This window comes from Bombus huntii, chromosome 16, assembly GCF_024542735.1.
Source record: "Bombus huntii isolate Logan2020A chromosome 16, iyBomHunt1.1, whole genome shotgun sequence".
Taxonomy (NCBI): Eukaryota; Metazoa; Arthropoda; class Insecta; order Hymenoptera; family Apidae; genus Bombus; species Bombus huntii.
The window spans coordinates 4,897,425-4,916,810 of NC_066253.1; the positions used below are offsets into that span (position 1 = coordinate 4,897,425).

Below are 19,386 nucleotides of genomic sequence, written 5' to 3' on the forward strand. Positions count from 1 at the left end.
TTAAACATTTATACATTCTACTAATAATATACGTAACGTTGTTCCCCCTCCTACATAGTTCGCAATTTGATCAGAATTTTACATTGCAGAAAAAAAGTTGCGTTTCGTTATAAATAATCGCAAGTTTCAAAGTTCTTAACGTGATGTCGAAATTGTACATTCGGCACGATGGTGTTCACGATCGATGAAGCTTCTTTGATATGATCTGTATCGTTAACGGGAGATCTCGTGGCTTTCGTAATAAAAGAAATAGTATTTTGATGTAAAAAATGTTACTTTTGCTCGAGCAGAGCTATATCTCGCCGATCGTACGATCCACAATCGCTATTACATCGTGAGTTTCGAAAATCTGAACGAAACTTCGACGAATATAACCTATACAGAATATACTTATGCCTGCTTTTGTATATAAGTTGATCCTTGTAGCTGTTAAGGAACTTTACAATCCTTCAAAATGTTGGAAGGACTCGTTGCCTGGGTGTTAAATAATTATCTCGGGAAATACGTGGAAAATTTAAATACTGATCAACTGAGTATCGCCTTACTCTCTGGTAAGGTTATGTTTTCTTTCTTAATTGTATTCATGTAATATAAGAATTTATTTTTATTGAAATACCTCGCTGATACTACTTCCCTTATATTATTTAAAAATTTAGAATTAGTTGTACATTATATCACTGCTTGTTAGATAGGATTATTTAGTTTCAAACCAAATCTCCTTAAGCGTACATTGAAATTTAATAGTATTCACTCAATGAAGTTTAATAGTAAAATGAAAATATCTTATTTTAGGTGAAGTTGAATTAGAGAATTTGCCATTAAAGAAAGAGGCCTTGCGTCATATTGGATTACCAGTGGAAATAAAAGCAGGATTTATTGGTAAAGTAAGATTACAAGTGCCTGTTCGTCAAATAAGAACAGCTTCATGGGTCATAGTGATAGAGCAACTTTATTTGGTAGCTGGGCCAATCAGTTTGGATGAGGTATATGATCTGTGATTTCTCTGCAGTGTATATTTCCAGTTCTATATGTTTATAGATAATTGTATTCATAGTTTGATAGTGAAACAGAAGAACAGGCAATTTTAGAATATAAGTTGAGTCGACTAGATTCATTAGAAGCAAGATGGAGAACAGATACAGAACGAGATCCTGGTTATTATGCCACCAGTTACAGTTCCTGGGTAAATTATGGCACCTCCTTGATCACAAATATTATTGAAAATTTACAGCTCAATATTAAGGATGTTCACATAAGATATGAAGATGGTGTGACATTGTCAGATGGTGAAAAAAGTTTTCTTATTTAATAAGATAAATAAAGTAATGGTAAATATATTACTGGAAAATAATTTTGATTAATAGGTACTGGTGTTACACTTGGTGTAACTATAGGAGCTCTAACTGCACAAAGTTGTGATGCTAGTTGGATACCTGGTTCTACGTCCTGGAATCTCACAGATGCTTCTTTCAAGCTCATGGAACTTGACAGGCTTTCCATTTATTGGAATCACATGAAAAAAGATGAATTTCTTGGGTCTCTTAATCTCGGTGATTTAGCTGTATATATTGTTTTTTATATACCTAGTTCAATTAATTAAAATAATTTAGCCAATAATTTTGAAATTAATTTCATTCTCAGATTGCCATGAGCGAGTCAAACAATATAATAAAGAACCACATCTTATTACCTGTTAATGCGAGAGCTCATATCAAGAGAGATAGGTCTGAACGACCGTTGAGATCTACGAATAAACCTAGAATGGTTGTTGATCTTTTATTAGATGATGTCCCATTATGTCTCACAGATGTAAGTTTAGGACTATATATCTGATTTCACTATTTAAAGTCCTTATATTGCAAGTGACTTTTTGTTAGGTACAATATGATCAAATAGTTAAATGTATAAGAGAATTGAAAGATATAGAACGTCGTAAGCAACAGAGATGTTGCCGTCCATTGCTTAGTGTGTCTGCTGCTCCAAGGGAATGGTGGAAGTATGCAGCAAGGTGTCACCTCGGAAAAGATGCTCTGAAACCTAAACCATCATGGAAAGATATCCTTCAAAGAGGCAATGAGAACATTTTATATGTAGAGAGTTACATTAAATTGCTAGGTATTTAAGAAAAATTATGGGAACCTACCATTTCATTGCTTCTTGATACTCATCAGTGTCACTTTATAGGAACACCAACTAGTATCTTACCTCCAGATATCAAACAGTTAAAAGAAAAGATAGAACAGGAACGAAGTTTCGATGAATTGAGAGTACTGAGAGAAGTAGCAATGTATAGAGTTAAACCTCCAAAACTACCTCAAAATTCTGATGTAAATGTACCACAACCTAGAGGAATGTTGGAGCAGTGGTTTCCACAGTGGTGGGGCTGGTATTCAAAGAGTTCAAACACGAACACTCAAAGTACATCCTCTACATTTGATGGAGAGCTTTTGGATGTTTTGGCAGACACTATAGATGATGACACCTTGTTACGTCGAGATACTGTGTTTGGACAGTTCAATTTTGCTTTATCTAAAGGCGCTTTTTCCCTTTGTACGATGAAGAATGATGGCAAGAATACGAAAGCGGTTATAGAGCTACAGTTCGAACGAGTAAACTTGAGTTACGATTCGAGACCCAGATATGGATCTCACAAATTCTTTATTAGTTTGGGGGCCTTGTATCTTCACGATTATCTCACAGAGAATTCCACATTCCCGATTTTGGTGCAGCCTCAAATAATTCCCACAATAACCTCTAGAGTACGTGGTTCTTCAGAAAAGTTAACCAATCAATTACCTCAACAACTCTTTGAAATGACTTACGAAAAAAGACCATTGCACTTAAATGCTGATCATTTGCTGCAAGTGAATTCAAAGTCATTAGATGTAGTTTACAACCCTACAGTGATACATTGGCTTATAGACTTCATGTGCAAACCACATAGATCATCGACCAATCAAAGGTTTCAAGCAATGAAGCGACGAACTCGAAGACAACTCATCAAGAACTGGGAACAGATTTTAGATGGAGATTTGGTATATCGCTCATCCTGGGATTTGCAGTTCAATATATCAGCACCACAGATTCTACTAGTTGAGAATTTTACCGATTCCAATGCTGCGGTGGTTGTTGTAGATTTCGGAAAGCTCCACTTGTCGAATAACGTACAAAATAACGAAGTAATCATTAAATCGAACTCTCCTGAACTAAATAGCGACGATGAAGATGAAAGATTCGAGACACCTTGTTCGACACCGCCTGGAAGTCAAGAAAATGGTTCCATACAAGACTTCCCGACCATTTCTGAGACAGCATTGCATCAGAAACTGTACGACCACTATACTATCGATCTGGTGGATTTGCAGATTCTCGTAGGGAAAGTGAAGGACAATTGGAAACACATACGAACCAGGGGGATGTCTAGCTTGCACGTTCTGGAACGTTTCAACATATCCTTGCAAATTGAACGAAGAGTGTTTGCTTCCTCTGATCCGAATTTGCCATCCGTGACTGTATCTGGGAATCTGCCAAGACTGGTGGTTCATGTTAATGAACAGAAGGTGGAGGCAATTAGACTGATGTATAATTTATTATCTAGCTTCTCGAAATCCACAGGAATTTCTCAGGCTGATGTAATCAGTATAGAACCAGAGAGTCCTAAGAAAGAAGAGAGCCTAGACAAATCTTTAAGCCACGCAGTTATGGTTCAATTCATTATTGATCAGATGACTTTCGAGTTGCAATCTAGAGGCCGTAGTGTTGCAGAACTTCAGGTCTCTGGAGTCCGAGCCGGTTTTAGCAAAAGGTCTGCAGATATCAATGTTTCCCTATCTGTCCATGGTTTGCTTCTCGTTGATGCTCTTCAGGAATTTGGTCCGGATTTTGAATTATTAGTAGCCAGTCACAAACACGTAGGGATGGACAGTATTTCTGGAAGCTTAAGAGATTCGGAACCAACATCTCCTGTTTCCCCAGTCTCTCCTGGTTCTCCCGATTCCAATATGCCAAGGAGATTGACTTCTCCAGTTGCTTTGACCAATGCTTTGTCTAATCTAGCAAGCAAAGCGAAGAATCCGCAATCACCCAGGAATAATTCTTTAATCGAATTGGAGAAAATGGATTCTGAAGCTTTGATAGTAGTTGAATTAACTTTAGTATATGATACATTAGAGATTTTGAGAGTAGCCAATATTCAGTTCAACAACTTGGATATTATTGCTAATCAGGAGACCATTGTAGAACTAATGGGATTCTTTAAAAGGATATTCCCTTCTCAAAGGAAGATAAAACCAGGATACATTGAGAGACAAGAATCCCTTTCAAGTCAAACTATGGAGCCAAAAGTTTCCACCAGGACAGAAGTAACCTTTGATTTTCATAGACTGAATGTGCTTCTCTTAAGGGCAGTGATACAGGATAATCACTTGGTTGGTCAGAAAATCGCCACAGCTACGATGTGTGACGCTCGCATACAAGCTACTTTGGCAGTAAACGCTTCTATCTCTGGTTCACTTGGAGGTTTACAAATCTTGGATCAAACACCAACCGGTAAAACGCACCAAAGAATCGTCAGTGTTGGAAGAGACCCAATAGCTGATCCATCTCAACATCCATTAGAATATTTTCCTGGTCTGCCTAATCAGCCAGAAGCTTTAAGGTTTTCCGCCAATCGATGTACCAAACCTTGTGTACAACAGCAGGATGGAATGGAAACCTTAATAGATCTAACAATTCGTATTGGTAGTGTTTGGTATACCCACGCTCCTCATTTATTGTCAGAGTTACGTTCTTGTGCTGACGAGTTTAAACAGTATTTGAGTAAGCTTGCACGGCAGATCAGCGCAGCTGCCACAGACATGGCCATAGGCTTAGTAAACGCAGAGGACTGGTCCATTCCACCTCGTAGACGTTTACCAAGTTTGTCTGTGGATTTGGAAAATTCAGGAAGTTTGTCTTTGAAATTAGATATCCTGTTGGATAGTCCTGTTTTGGTAATTCCGCGTTCGTCTCACAGTAGACAAGTTTTCGTCGCACATCTTGGCACTATGTCCTTGCAACATGAACCTCATCAAGGTTCCATGGCGAAGCACAAATTAACTCTAGAAGTTAGGGAAATGAATTTGTACTCTTTGGAGATATCTGCCAACGTGGGACAAGTTCATAGTAATCTCCCTCTAAGAGCCGAAGAAATATACTGTTGCAAAGAATCAGGCAAGCCAATTTTGCATGATACTGTATTAAAAGTCGTGGTTGAAAAAGAGAATGCGTTAGCACAAAGCCCGAGTTTCTTTCTCGACAATGAATTTTTCAGTAGTCCTATTGTCCAAGTCCATGGAGTTGTAATGACACCACTGAAAGTCTCCCTATCTCGAGAACAATATGAGCAGTTATTAGACACTACTAATAGACTTTTCTCCATGCCAGTATCTGTACCCGTTGTTCAGAAGTCTCAAGCAATGAGCAAAGCACCAAATTATTCTGATAAACTTGATCTCTCCATCAAAGTTTTATTCGAACTGCCTACTCTAGGTATAGAACTCAAACAGGGACTTTTGGAACAGCCATTAGTTGAATTGTCCATGAGGGATTTTGTGGCCAAATATGAGAAATTGCAAAAAAATGAATCCACTATTCAAGTTGCTCTACGATCCCTTTTGATGGAGGACCTTCTTTGTCCTATTGGCTCCAGGCATAGATATATGATGCAATCGTCAGCTCCGACTCGTGCCAAACTTTTAGCTGGTGTCTCTAAGTCTTGTCCTGATTTTGCCTTTGTACAACAAATTAGAAGCGAATTTGGGCGAGGAAGTTTACCCGACAGATTAGAAACTGATACCTTATATGGGACAATTCCTGCTCACTGGCGCAGAAAACCAGTTTCTTTGGCAAACACGCCAAATACTCCACCTCCGTCTCCTGGTGCATCAACCAGTGAAGAGAATCTGGTACTAATGAGCATTACCATAACAGAACCAGATTGTGATCTGCCAACGAAAAATCAATTTCATCAGAAACTTGTCACAGTGGATTTTAATTGTTTGGATTTGGTCATTAATGTCGAATCCTGGATGGTGGTATTTGATTTCTTTGGGTTTGCTGGTCCCTCAGGAAGCAGTCCTAAAGTTACAATGCATCAAACGTCCACTGGCACAGATCAATTGGACAAGGCGGATAATCTACCTCTACGATCAGAAACTGGGATAGAAGTTAGATCTTTAACGCTGGTTTTGATACAATCTGAGAGGGAAATTGCTAAAGCCAATGTATCTAATGCAAACATGCACATTTTGAAAGCAAATGGGAAGACGAAGGTGTCAGGATCCTTGGGATCGATGTCTTTGCTAGACCTAACACCGCATGGAAGATTTTATAGAGAGAGGTTCCTTTCATCTGGGCGGAAAGCTCTGAATTTTCAGTATTCCAGCTATATTGATTCTGAAAAACGACCTTATGATGCCCAATTAAAACTAGAGATGTCTGCTGTCCATTATGTACACACTCAAAGATTCGTGGCAGAACTTCAAGCGTTCATTGGCCATTTTTCTCAACTTTGGACCATTATGGCTAATCTGAGAGCTGGTGTTGGCGCTATAATCGATACTAACAGGAGAAGCATAAGATTATCTTTAGAATTAGAAGCAGGTGCACCAGTAATCCTATTGCCAGTTAGTTCTAGATCAGATGAAATGTTATTGCTGGATCTGGGAGAGCTCACCGCACATAATCGATTCGAAACTTCAGAAGTGATAGATAAATGCATGCTGGACATAATGTTCCTTGAACTTGTTAATATGGACGTCTATGCAGCTAAACGGATTAAGTGTGATAATGATCAGGATGGCAATATGGATAATCTGCTTGTTGGTGGTTTTTATATCAAGAAACTTGGATCATCCTTGCTCACTGAAATGTGCCATTTGAAATTACGTATCGAAAGAAACTTGGACACCTATATTAGTAGAGAAATTCCAGATTTGAGCATTCATGGAACGCTATCCACAATGGATTGTGCTTTGGACCCTGCTCAGTATATGTTGATTCGAGGTTTACTTTCTTACAATATCGGCGAAAATTTGGATGACTTGCGACAATTCATGCAAGATCTGAATGAAACTGTTGAGTATTCCATAGTTAGCATGGATAACAAGGGGAAAATCTGGAAAAAATCGTGCATAACGCTAGAATTGGTAAATGTTACTGTTAAGCTGCATCCAAATCATAATATTGCAGCATTAGCTTGTATTAATTTTATAAAATCCAGATTGACATTAGATTCATTGAGTGATGGATCACAGGATATTGATTTAGTATCCCAGGAAATACTAATTATGGACATGAGATTTCAGGATGAGCCTGCTAACAAACAATCTAATGTTTTCACAAGTATTTTACAGCCTCTGAGAAATTCAAATAATGAAAATCGCGTCCAGGCTGAGGTTCATCATAGAAGGCGTAAAGCAAACGCGGCCACGACTATTTTGGTCCACAGCATGCGCTTAACTGCTATACTAGACTGGTGGGAGGCTGTAAGAGATTTCCTAATTTTGAATTCTGTAGAACCAGGACCCATTGGAACTGCTCAGATAATCACCGAAAACAACCAAGAAAACGACAGTAATGCTTTGTCTGCAATACCATTCGAATTAAAGATTAATATCACTGATTCAGAATTAGTTATTGTAGAGGATACATCGATTCGCGATACGAACGCCGTTATTCTGAAAAACACAGCTGTTCTTTCTTATAGATCTGCCCCTCAAGAAGGTGAAAAGCCTCTTTCTTGTAACCTGTCCCATTGCGAACTCTTTTCCTGTGTCTTAGGGCTAGAAGAAGAGACTGCATTATCTATAATAGATCCAGTTGGAGCCAGTTTGGATTTGACAGTAGATAAATGTCTTGAAATACAATTGCAACCTCTGTGCGTAAGATTAAGTTACCATGATGTGACTATGTTCTCTAGAATGCTCAGTTCTCTACCAAAACAGACTCTAGTAGCTAAACAACGCTCCAGTGAAGCATTGACACCCACCGAGAGGCAAGTACAAAAATTGACAGCCCTGGGATTTACAGATGCTGACTGTAGAGCTGCTTTGGATCTTTGTAATGGGCAATTGGATGAAGCAGCTTTGTGGTTAACTCAACATGCAGTACCTAATTCAGACACCAGTACAAACAACGAGTCCGTTTTTCGCACTTTTGAAATTCAAACATCATGTGCAAGAATATGCATTATAGATGACTGTAGAGACGCTGATGTACCATTACTGGAGATTTCCTTACAAGATCTTAATTTGAGACAAGAACGCGTGGGACCTGGTATAGTATCTACTACTTTCAGCATTGATTATTATAATAGAGTTCTCAGTGGCTGGGAGCCCTTCATCGAACCATGGTGTGCTACTGTTCAATGGGAGCAGATGTTAACTAATTCTTTCAATGCAAAGAGGCTGCAGATGTCTGTTAACTCCCAAGATTCTGTTGATGTTAACATAACTTCAACGCTAATAGAGTTGATAGAGTTGGTTAAGAACAACTGGATGCAGGATTTCTACTCTACTTCCAGTAAGGAAGTTAATATGACTAAGGCAAGCAATGGGCAAGGATATCGACGTCGAATGCCTTTCATTCCTTTTGCATTAAGGAATGAAACTGGTTGTAAATTGTGGTTCAAAACGATTATTGCTACTGCGGACGATACCAAGAATGTGGGACAGAATTTTAAAGCCCAAAATGACTTTCAGAAGGATGATACATGGCTTGAAGTTCTTCCAGGTGACACTGTTCCATTTACTTTTGAAGGAAGAGGTAAATTGAGACATCATGCCACGCATACTGTCAGGAGACATCAGATTACAGTGTTGGTAGATGGGTGGAGACCTGTAGATCCTGTCACTGTCGATCGTGTTGGGATATATTTTCGTCATGCTAGTGCAAATGTTACTGATATACAGATAGATACAACACTGGTATGTAAAATTCATTTTTATTTCATCGCTTAAGATTATTTATTTTGACTGGAGCTCATTTATACCTTCCTATATTTAAATGATTACTTTTAGTTTCAGATACTAACGCCGAAAGCTAGAATAGTATTTGCTGTCGAATTAGAAGGATCAGCTAGAAAATTAGTAACTGTTAGATCAGCTTTACAAATATCCAATAAATTAAAACACACAGTGGAAATCAAGATGGAAAAAACCTTGAATCAATACGGATGTAAGTTGCTTATATGAAATGAAGTTAATTATTGAATTGCAATTTTCATATCCTTTTCTTTTAGACCAGCTTTTAACTTCATCTACTAGTGACAGAATTCTTCAAGTACCTGCCCAATCCACAATATCGATTCCCCTAACGCACACCGGGGTACAAATGTGCTTAAAACCTATCAACTTGAACAATTTGTTTCAATACTGTACAGAAACAATAGATTGGACCATAGTTAAGAAACCATTAGAAGTTATAGAAAATCGTATCACTTGTAGAGCTAATCACAACAATATATTTAGGTACGTCCCGAATTATACACGGAAATGAATGATTCAATATACGTTTTTAAATCAATCTGTTTTGTAGAATGAGCGTAGCAGTGATGAGGGATAATTATCCATTGGATATGAGTCAAATGCTACCAGCACATACTATAACAGTGATGGCTCCTCTCACATTAACCAATCTATTGCCTCACGAATTGTTATATGAGATTAGCACAGAAAATGGTAGAATTCTACCCGGTGACAGTGCGGATTTACATACTGTAAATGTCGAAGAGCAGCTAGAAATTACAGTACAGTTAGACGGATACTCTGGATCAGGCACGGTAAATAAACCTTCTTTATTAATTTTTCAATGTCTTATTGATATTTAAGATCTACTTCATATAGATGTTGTTGCCACCAAATACCAACTCTTTCACTGCTCGTCTACGGCTGACAGATTCTTGTGGAAGAATATTATATCTCCACGCGGCTGTTAACATAGAGAAAGGCTCTGCTATACATATTAACATTACTGCACCATATTGGATTATAAATAAAACTGGTCTACCACTGGTGTTCAGACAAGAAGGAGTTGGGATAGAGGCAGCCGGACAATTTGAAGAAAACGAAAAAGCCAGGATGGTAGCTCCTTTGTTATTTTCTTTTAGTGATGAAGAAGCTAGCAGAACTCTGTCAGTGAGAATCGGTACTTCAGTGCATCCCCAGGGAATTCCACAGTGGTCTCAACATTTTCATTTGCAACCCGGAATACAAGTCCGTAAATATTAAATAAATATCATCAAATATAAAAAATATTCAAATTGATTTTTATATCTTCAGGTACATCGTCTTAGAATATCTCTTCGTGATGGCAGGCCTGACATAGTATATCTAATTAGTGTCGCTACTAGGATAGCTAGAGGGAAATACAGAGCTACAACTGTAGTCACATTATCTCCTAGATATCAGCTGCACAATAAATCAAGTTCTACCCTAGAATTAGCTCAGAAATGTTTCACCACAACAATTGTAAGTAATAACAAGAAATTTATTGTGATATACAATAGTTTTTCATTGTTTCTCACTTTCAGAGTCATCCAGATGCTCAATCCACATATATTAAAATCATGTCCAATTGCCATATGGCATTTCATTGGCCACGTCTTGACAAAGATTTACTCCTATGTGTTCGTAATGTGGATGTTAGAAATTGCATGTGGTCAGGTGGTATCAGACTGGATGACAATTACTCATTGACAATTAACATCAGAGATTCAACAGGAAAGATGTATTTTCTTCGAGTAGATGTGGTGTTGCAAGAGAGCACATACTTTATAGTGTTTACTGATGCAGATACTATGCCACCACCTATAAGAGTGGACAATTTTTCAGAGGTGCCATTGGTAGTGAATCAGGTGATTAACCAAGACATTCTGTACCAAATACGCTTCAAGCACCGTTATCATAAGTTATACCACTTAACTGAATTAATTCGAAATTATTTTCAAGAGTATTTTTGTAGGTTACCGTGCACGATAACTTGCAATGGACAGTCAGACCACACTCCTCTGTCCCATATGCATTGGATGAATCCATCCAGGCTGCTGCTTTAGTTCTTACTGCACCTGGAGGTGTGACAGCTACATACGATTTGAATGTACTTGGAGAGGGCAGGGTTTTAACTTATGAGAACTTCATCTACATTGCCTTCACGGGTAATTCACCTTTTTCTGTATGATATTAAATCATTCTTCTTTTATGGATCTCATTATTTCTTGAAAACAGGTACTTTTAAAAATGATTGTGATCTCGGGACTGGAGAGGGTGGTCTAGACCCCCTAGATGTTGAAACACAAAGACTAGTCTTAGAAGCCGGTCCTGGTGGATGGGTTGCTTTGAGGAGAAAGCAATATGGTGCTAGATCTCAGTTATGGAGAATGACTGGAGATGGTCAATTGCAACACGAAGGTACCCTAAAAGAAATGTTTTTGTTAATCTTATACCTTAAAATGATTTTTTATGAATAGGATCTAGTCCACCCAGAGATAAACATTCAAGGGCTCCAGAAACAGTGTTAGTGTTGGATATAGCAGGCACTGCACCTCAACCATTCACCTATTGTGCTCTTGCTTTAAGGAAACCTGATCCCCGAAGGAGATCCACACAAACTTGGCGATTCACCGATGATGGACGATTATGTTGTGCACATAAGAATATGTGTGTACAGTCGAAAGATGGATTCATGGGATTACACGAAGGTTTGAAATATTATGGTTATTGAATTATTGTATTATTCCTTGTATTATTCCTTAGTCAGGGGTGTTTTTATTAATTGTTTTGTCATTCTTATGTAAACGTTTTATATTCAGAATAGAATGTACAGTTAAAATTGTAAAAACTTTGGAAAAATTGTAGAATTGTAAAACAGTAAAAGTATTTTGCTTTTGCAATCCATTTTATACACAAATTTTGTTCTATTCATTACCATACATTCTTCTATTTTATTTGCTATAGATTTCACTTGCTTATTGAATCGCTATTATTATGCCACGTAAATTGAGATATCATTTGATTAAAAGGATGTTTCATCTATTATGTTTATCACTAAAACTAAAGTGGAATGTTACTAAGTACCTCGGTTTAAGCAAAGTGGCTGTAAATGTATAGTTACAAATCAACGTTTGTTTCTCTTACATTCAATTAATTTGAAATTTCCAGCTGTTTTCCCCGTTTATTCTCTGAATTATATTATTTTCGTGAATCTTAAACTCATAATGATAATGTTGCAGGCGGCAGTGTCGCCCGTTGGCAAATGTGTACGTATAGATTCGGAGCATACATTAAAGTCAGAATTATAACTATCTTAAGCGTTCAAACTGTCGCTTGTTTTTTTATTTCATTAACGCTAAGTTCATCAATAATAAAATGCATGAAATAATATTTCAACTTCAAATTCTTTATACAGCTACTCGATCTGCGCAGAAATGTTCATTACATGCAGTTTCTATATGTCTTTTTAGGGAGTGAAGCAGTATTAGGCCCTCAAATGCACACCAATCCTCCCCCAATTGAACAGCGTGTTGGTCGACAGAAGCTAAGGCCAGGATCTGGCTTTTTATCTGTTACGGTAACTACTGATGGCCCAACAAGAGTGCTCCAAGTGTTAGATATCAAAGAAAGGGTATGAATACTGGAACAAGTATCTTAATGATACCAATACTCACTTTCTCACTTTCTTTTGCAGAAGAAAACGTTCGCTTTATTGGAAGAACGTGATTGGTCGCATATTGCAATCAGCCACCGACCAACACAGATAAATAGTGACGCAGAGAAGGTCAATTCCAAAGAATTGGAATTGAAAATCAACTTAACAGCTGGCTTAGGACTATCAATTGTTTCTCGAAGACCAGTTGAGGAGCTACTGTTTGCTCGTTTGGCTGGTATCTCTTTGGAACTGGTTCAAACTCCTATCAATACTACTCTAGACTTGAGCATGGAAGATATACAGATTGATAATCAGTTGTTTGAAGCACAATGTACATCTGTTCTTTATGTAACACGATCCACCCGAGTTGAGAGTGAGCACAGACCAGCTATACACATAGTTGCGGAGAAACTGAAGTCGAAGAATCAGAATGCAGAAATATACAAGCACGTGGTAGTGAGCATCAAACCACTTTGCATACATTTGGAAGAGAAATTGATATTGAAGTTAGTTGCTTTTGTCGGGGCGGGAAGATCGGAATTAGAGGTACCTATGGACGAAAACGATTTCAAGGCTCAGAGGTTCATTTCCGAAGTATCTGCTGCACATGCTAAACGATACTATTTTGGAGCTTTAAAGATCGTTCCCAGTCAGGTTGGTTTTATTAATCGAAATTAATTAATCGAATTTCACATAATATGTTTTTTCAGATAAAATTAAGTGTACTCACTACAACAAAACTGCCACGTCAACTTCAGATTATAAAAAGACAGTTAGGCTTAACATTAATCAAGTTTGAAGATGCCACTATTGAGTTGGAGCCATTTATTAAGAAGCATCCTTTTGAGAGCACTCAATTCTTAGTACATTCCATTATAAAACATTACAAAGATGTACGATTGTAAATATTCTTTATTTGTTAATTTACTTTCATTTCCCTGTTACAATAAATTTTATTTCAGGAATTAAAATGGCAAGCTGCAGTAATATTAGGATCCGTGGACTTTTTAGGCAATCCTCTAGGCTTTGTAAACGACGTCACAGAAGGAGTTTCCGGTTTAATCTACGAAGGAAGCGTGAAAACTTTAGTGAAAAATGTTACACACGGTATATCAAATTCCGCTGCCAAAGTAACAGAGTCTCTTTCCGATGGACTAGGAAGAGTCATAATGGATGAAAGACACGAGGAAGCTAGACAGAGAATTCGAGCTAATACAGCAGGCAGTAGTGATCATTTGGTAGCCGGATTAAAGGGCTTCGGTTTTGGACTACTTGGAGGGGTAACTAGCATCTTCAAACAAACCTATGATGGAGCAACAAACGAAGGATTTCCCGTACGTTTTTTAAAATTCATTACAATTGATTGCAACAAGTTAATTAAATGGTAACAAATGATTTCAGGGCTTTTTCGCTGGGTTTGGCAAAGGAGTTGTTGGAACTATCACGAAACCTGTTGTAGGAGTTCTAGATCTTGCCACAGAAACTGCCACTGCTGTAAGAGAAACCAGTAGAAGGTAAGTGTACTTTAAATTATATTTAATAATTATTAATAATATTTATAATTTCGTGTGATATATTTAGTGCTCATCGTACAATACCAAAACGTGATAGACCTCCTCGAGTGGCTAGCGGTTCCGCTGGTCTATTACCACCTTATAATCGTCAACAAGCAGAGGGCCAAGAATTTCTGTACATAATAAATGAACATAATTATTCAGAATTATTCGTGGCGTACGAGTGTTTACGTAGTGGAACGGAGAATCTAAGAGTTCTCGTTTCTAATGAAAGAGTCCGTGTGATTTCCGGTGGTACCAAAGGAGTTGTAACCGAAGTCAGCCTAGCAGATTTATTATATTGCCAACCGATGCATAAACTAGAAAGCAACGGTGTCACTTTATATTATATTGAATTAATATCTAGATCTGATTCGACGATAGCCGTTAATATAGACGGCCCAGAACTCCTAAGGAGACCTAAAGTTCGATGTGATAACGAGGAAGTAGCTAAAAGGGTCAGTATAATAAATTTCATGATTAGTATTAATACATTTATATTATTTCAAATTTGTTACAGGTATCGCAGCAAATTAATTACGCTAAAGGAATGCACGAGGAACGTAGCTTGACTCTTTCCTCGTCGGATAATATGTTAGACGATGTACAGTACTATAAATAGTTGCGAACGGCCATACGCGAATATTTCTTACTTTGTGTTCGAACATAAGTTTGGAATCACACGTTTACAAGAATATAGAGGTTTTCATAGGAAAATTAATAATTTTTAATCAACTCGAAAACTGTTTCTCAATTCGAAAAGTATTAATTCCGAAATGGTAAAAAATTAGCTAATAATTGAATATTAATAAAATAGACAAGTGATCCAAACTTCTTGTTAGTAATCTATATTTCGTACGCTAGTCAATTCCCGGTTTTCTTGTGTGTTTCGTTTCTTCTTCTTGTCTTGTTCTCTTTTTCCAATAGTGCACATAATGATGTCTTATTACGCTTAAAACTAATTTGATTGTAAGACTGACGCAAAGTACCGTTTTTGCAATCCAGCATTCACAAGATTCAAATGTAAGATCAGTTCAGACAATATTCTTTGAATGAAGACATTTGATTATCGCACAGACAGTACATACACACATTTACACATACATACACATTTTATATACTAACGTACAAGTAGGAGGTCAGCAGGAAGTCTTAAGAAAGATGCAAGATTTTTTTTTAATAGAATGTGTAAGTATATATACATAAATATATATTGGGTTGTCAACTAAGTGATTGCGGATTTTGTCAATATCACCTAATGACAAAACCCGCAATCACTTAGTTGACAACCCAAATATATATGTGTATATATATATAATATGCGTGTAAGATCTAGTTAAGGTATCTATTTGGGGCAAATCTACTTATTACTGAATAAAAAAAGGGAAAATTAACGACAACCAAAGTTTTTACGATAGTATAGGATATTTATTTTCTACATTAATGAGTTTGATATCTTGCAGACTATTTTCTGTTTGTGACTATAGCCTACATATTTTTTATGTAGCTTGTTGTAAAAATGTAACATGATAATATCACTAACCAAGTATTAATATTCTTCTTCTAATATTATGAGTGTAAAATATAAGGTAAAAGAGAAGGTAGTTTAAAAACAAAACTTGTACAGACATTGTAAAATTCAAAATCATCAGCTCTATACAGATTTGATTTTTATAAGGCTGATGTTTTGTACAGTTCGAGTATATGTATATATATAAATGTATAATTAAACGAATAAGAATTGACGTATTAGCGATGTATAAATTAATTATATACAACGATTGTCTAGATTTGTTATACCTTGAGATTTTCACGTTGTCAATGATATTTAATAAAGAACTCCTATTTTGTTCGATAATCGCTGTTTTTTGTTGTCAGTAAACTGTGGGTTTTTATGCAAATTCATATTTCTGATTATATGATTAAAAACATAGTATCTAGATATAAAATTGTTCTAACTACCAGGTGTTATAGAAAGCACTATACTTTAGATATTTTATATATTTTGTCATATTATAATGCATATTATACTGCATTCTATAGAATTTTGCACTTTCAAATTTCCTATAAATGCATAAAAATCTGCAGTCTAGATATATATAATAATTTATAAAAATATCTGAGAACCTTGGAATATTTTTCTACTCATTTTTCAAATATAAGCAATATTAACATTCTTTAAAATACAGAAATGATAATAACAAATTCTTTGCTATCTTTTGATAACGTTATCAATGATAAATTTCATAAACATGGCGCCTTTCGTGAACACTTGAAATGTCAAACTGTTTCTGAGAATTTATCGGACGGATACGTTTTATTAACATTACAAAAGTTGTTGGTCGAAAGAAAATATTGTTTTAGCCGTATTCCAAGAATTATCTAACTCTGATATCGTGAACAACGAAAAACAACGGAATTTTTTGATCAGACAGGAGAGCCATAACCTATAAACGATGGATGAAACGTATTTCGATGAAGGACCCGCGGGAAATTTTGAAACAGCTACGCTAGAAATCACCAAAGAACTCGATGTCAATGAGTTGAATAGTCAAAACACTGTTTCTGTTGGTTGGTATTTTACATATTGGGAGTCACAATGTTTTTCTATTTGATATCTTAATGAGATTAACGTGTTAAAAACATTTTTTGTAATTGTTAATAAAAAGGAGCTGATACTGCAAAGAAGAACAGAGAGAATAAGACATATACTTCAAGTGAAGTTCCATCATCGAAGGACTTGTCTAATATCCCTTTCAAACATATAGATATTCACTCTTTTTTCTCTGACAGAAACGAAGTTGTTGACAGAGCGCTAAAAGATTGCCAAGAGAGTTTAATAAATGAAGAGGAAAACGATATTATTGGAAGCTGGCTGTTGACAGAGTAGGAGACTTAATGTATATACATCTTGTTTTATTATTATATAATATGACGATTAATATTAGGACATATTTGTAGAATAAGTCTGTGGGATATTGAGAAAGAAAGATTGGTAATACTTTCAAAAAAAGCTATTTATTCAATAAAGTATGACTTCATCTCCTTAAAGATATTAGAGTACAACCGGATACCTTTGTTGCAAATTGATACGCTCGTCTCGGGCGAATTAGTTTATCCTTCTTCGTCTTTAGCGCCGTAAGTATCATCGTGAAGTTTTCACAATAAAAATTACCATCTAATTATAGGTGAAAAATGAATCACAGTTAGTTTGTATTGTTTACAAATTTATGAACGATTTTTAGACGATTAAATGGATTGGCAGAGGGTGTATCGTCAATATTTCATTACGCAGGCCGTCAAGAGTGGTCTACTCTTGTCTCTTGTACAGATTTTGCACAGTTTGAACCTAGGTACACTGAGCTATTACGTAGAACAGAGACAATTATTTAAAAAAAAAAAGAATGTTTTGTTCCATTTTTATTGATTTCTGTTAATAGTATTATCGTTCTCGTATGTGTTAAATACATGTAGGCACCTTCAAATAATTTCATTTTAAGTGAAATGCAAATTATATAATAGAACTGTTAATTTCGTTTAGTTAATATTCACACTTATGCTTGCAGACTGTTGCTTTGGTAAATAATGTAATACTTATGTTTTATTGTCTAGTTTCAAGTATATATATATTTATTTTTAAATATTGCTATATGTATAATAGTAATTCTGATAGTAGTTCATTTGTAATTACTGTATAAAATTAAAATTGACTTTCCAGAAAAAGGCACATGTCTGGGATAAGACTGATGTGGAACAAAGGCAATCCAGTACCATTAACTAAGAAATGGAATCCATTTGCAAAGGATATACCATGGCTTACTTATGCTAGTCATCCATTATTTTGGTACAAAGGTAAATTTACTTTATTTGTGCAATTATATCAATTACTTATTTGTAAAACTTTGATGCTATTTGTAGGATCAGAAGTAGAGAAAGCAAGGTTTAATGTTGAAGGTTTACAGTCATTGATTAAAGATTTCTTGCCATCAGACTGCATTATAAGAAATGGTCTTATTATCATAGAAAACTACTTTGGTGTAGGTGCCTTAGTACATAACAGAAATGGATTAGGTTTCTATAAAATTCGTGGTAAAGTCAGTTTTTAATCTAGTTTATAAGAAATTGAAATTTGTGTTTGATTTCTCTAAAATTCACATTCCAATTTCCAAAGCTCAAAACTCCTATTTATAAATTTTATGATATTTATAATGAAATACTAAAATTAGCGATACAATTGTATTTTATCCACATAACAGAACTCTCAAATAGATCTCTATTTACTTTTCAAAGATTCTATTGTGAAATACTATTAAGCATATCGTATATAATTCTACGGCGTATAATACAAACATTTTCACTCAGTACCTGGCAGACAGAATGCTAAAACTAGATATTAAACATCGCGTTAAAATAATTCGTTTACATTTTCTAGATATAAAACTATGTTTTATAATTCCGTATTGTAAAGACAAGGCGCTTAACCTTTCTATAATATATATAAAGATAATAATAAATAAAGATAGTTCTTCCTTAACATGTAACAGAAAAACTTCTTTTATTATCCTTTACCATTTAATAAATTTTTTTAATTGTTTCGAAATAATATCAATGCTAATAATAGAGAATAATATTAGAAATAAAAATTTATATGTAAAAAATAATTTTTGAAAGACAACAGTGATCTTATTTTACATCAAATATTATCTACAGAAAAAATATTGAGATATGAAATATTTTATTTGAAAAACATATTACTAGTTGGTTATGTTCAAATGTATTAAGTACATAACACCACCTGTTGACCTAATTCATTATATCGTTCAGTTTTAATACAGTTACATAAACGAAAGGTTATACAAAATTAATAAAATTGCAAAATTACAAGAAAATAGCAATATTTATGAAATAACAAAATCTACATAATATCAGGCCGCTTAGCGCATTCGATCGTTTTTTATCAGTAAGTAGTATAAATAAATGTAAGTATATATTTTAAACAATTTTTTCTATGACTTTTATAATAACACATACCTTGTTATTTTTATTTGTAGATCCTTTAGACACAAATATGATTTATAAGATGCAGAATTTATGATTGGAATGATCTAATGCAATCAACCATTTGCGAGTTCAACGAGAGTCAATTAAT

The 19,386-nt window shown here is 35.4% G+C and overlaps 2 protein-coding genes across 6 annotated transcripts; both read left to right on the forward strand.

Moving 5' to 3' along the window:
- Positions 1–41: 41 nt before the first annotated feature.
- Positions 42–16,095, forward strand: LOC126874637 (intermembrane lipid transfer protein Vps13D). Of its 4 annotated transcripts, XM_050636906.1 has the most exons (25): positions 42–334; positions 414–551; positions 793–983; positions 1,055–1,286; positions 1,365–1,561; positions 1,642–1,809; positions 1,878–2,115; positions 2,185–8,966; positions 9,060–9,216; positions 9,281–9,509; positions 9,577–9,820; positions 9,885–10,253; positions 10,320–10,508; positions 10,571–10,894; positions 11,002–11,194; positions 11,265–11,447; positions 11,507–11,737; positions 12,269–12,295; positions 12,500–12,660; positions 12,724–13,338; positions 13,395–13,577; positions 13,647–14,018; positions 14,086–14,198; positions 14,266–14,695; positions 14,758–16,095. In XM_050636906.1, exons 2-25 carry the CDS (start codon positions 455–457, stop codon positions 14,857–14,859), a joined length of 12,027 nt encoding a protein of 4,008 aa, XP_050492863.1. In that variant the 5' UTR covers positions 42–334; positions 414–454; the 3' UTR covers positions 14,860–16,095. The 4 variants fall into 4 exon arrangements, with proteins under 4 accessions (XP_050492863.1, XP_050492864.1, XP_050492866.1 ...); XM_050636907.1 differs by lacking the exon at positions 12,269–12,295 and having other exon boundaries at positions 42–551; XM_050636909.1 differs by lacking the exons at positions 14,086–14,198; positions 14,266–14,695; positions 14,758–16,095 and having other exon boundaries at positions 42–551; positions 13,395–13,585; positions 13,647–13,787.
- Positions 16,096–16,249: 154 nt separating this feature from the next.
- LOC126874664 (tumor protein p63-regulated gene 1-like protein) lies at positions 16,250–18,771 on the forward strand. Of its 2 annotated transcripts, XM_050636978.1 has the most exons (6): positions 16,282–16,808; positions 16,907–17,123; positions 17,199–17,375; positions 17,483–17,590; positions 17,956–18,089; positions 18,156–18,771. In XM_050636978.1, the coding sequence occupies exons 1-6, from the start codon at positions 16,694–16,696 to the stop codon at positions 18,341–18,343; spliced, it is 939 nt and encodes a 312-aa protein (XP_050492935.1). In that variant the 5' UTR covers positions 16,282–16,693; the 3' UTR covers positions 18,344–18,771. The 2 variants fall into 2 exon arrangements, with proteins under 2 accessions (XP_050492936.1, XP_050492935.1); XM_050636979.1 differs by lacking the exon at positions 17,483–17,590 and having other exon boundaries at positions 16,250–16,808.
- The last annotated feature ends 615 nt before the right edge of the window (positions 18,772–19,386 follow it).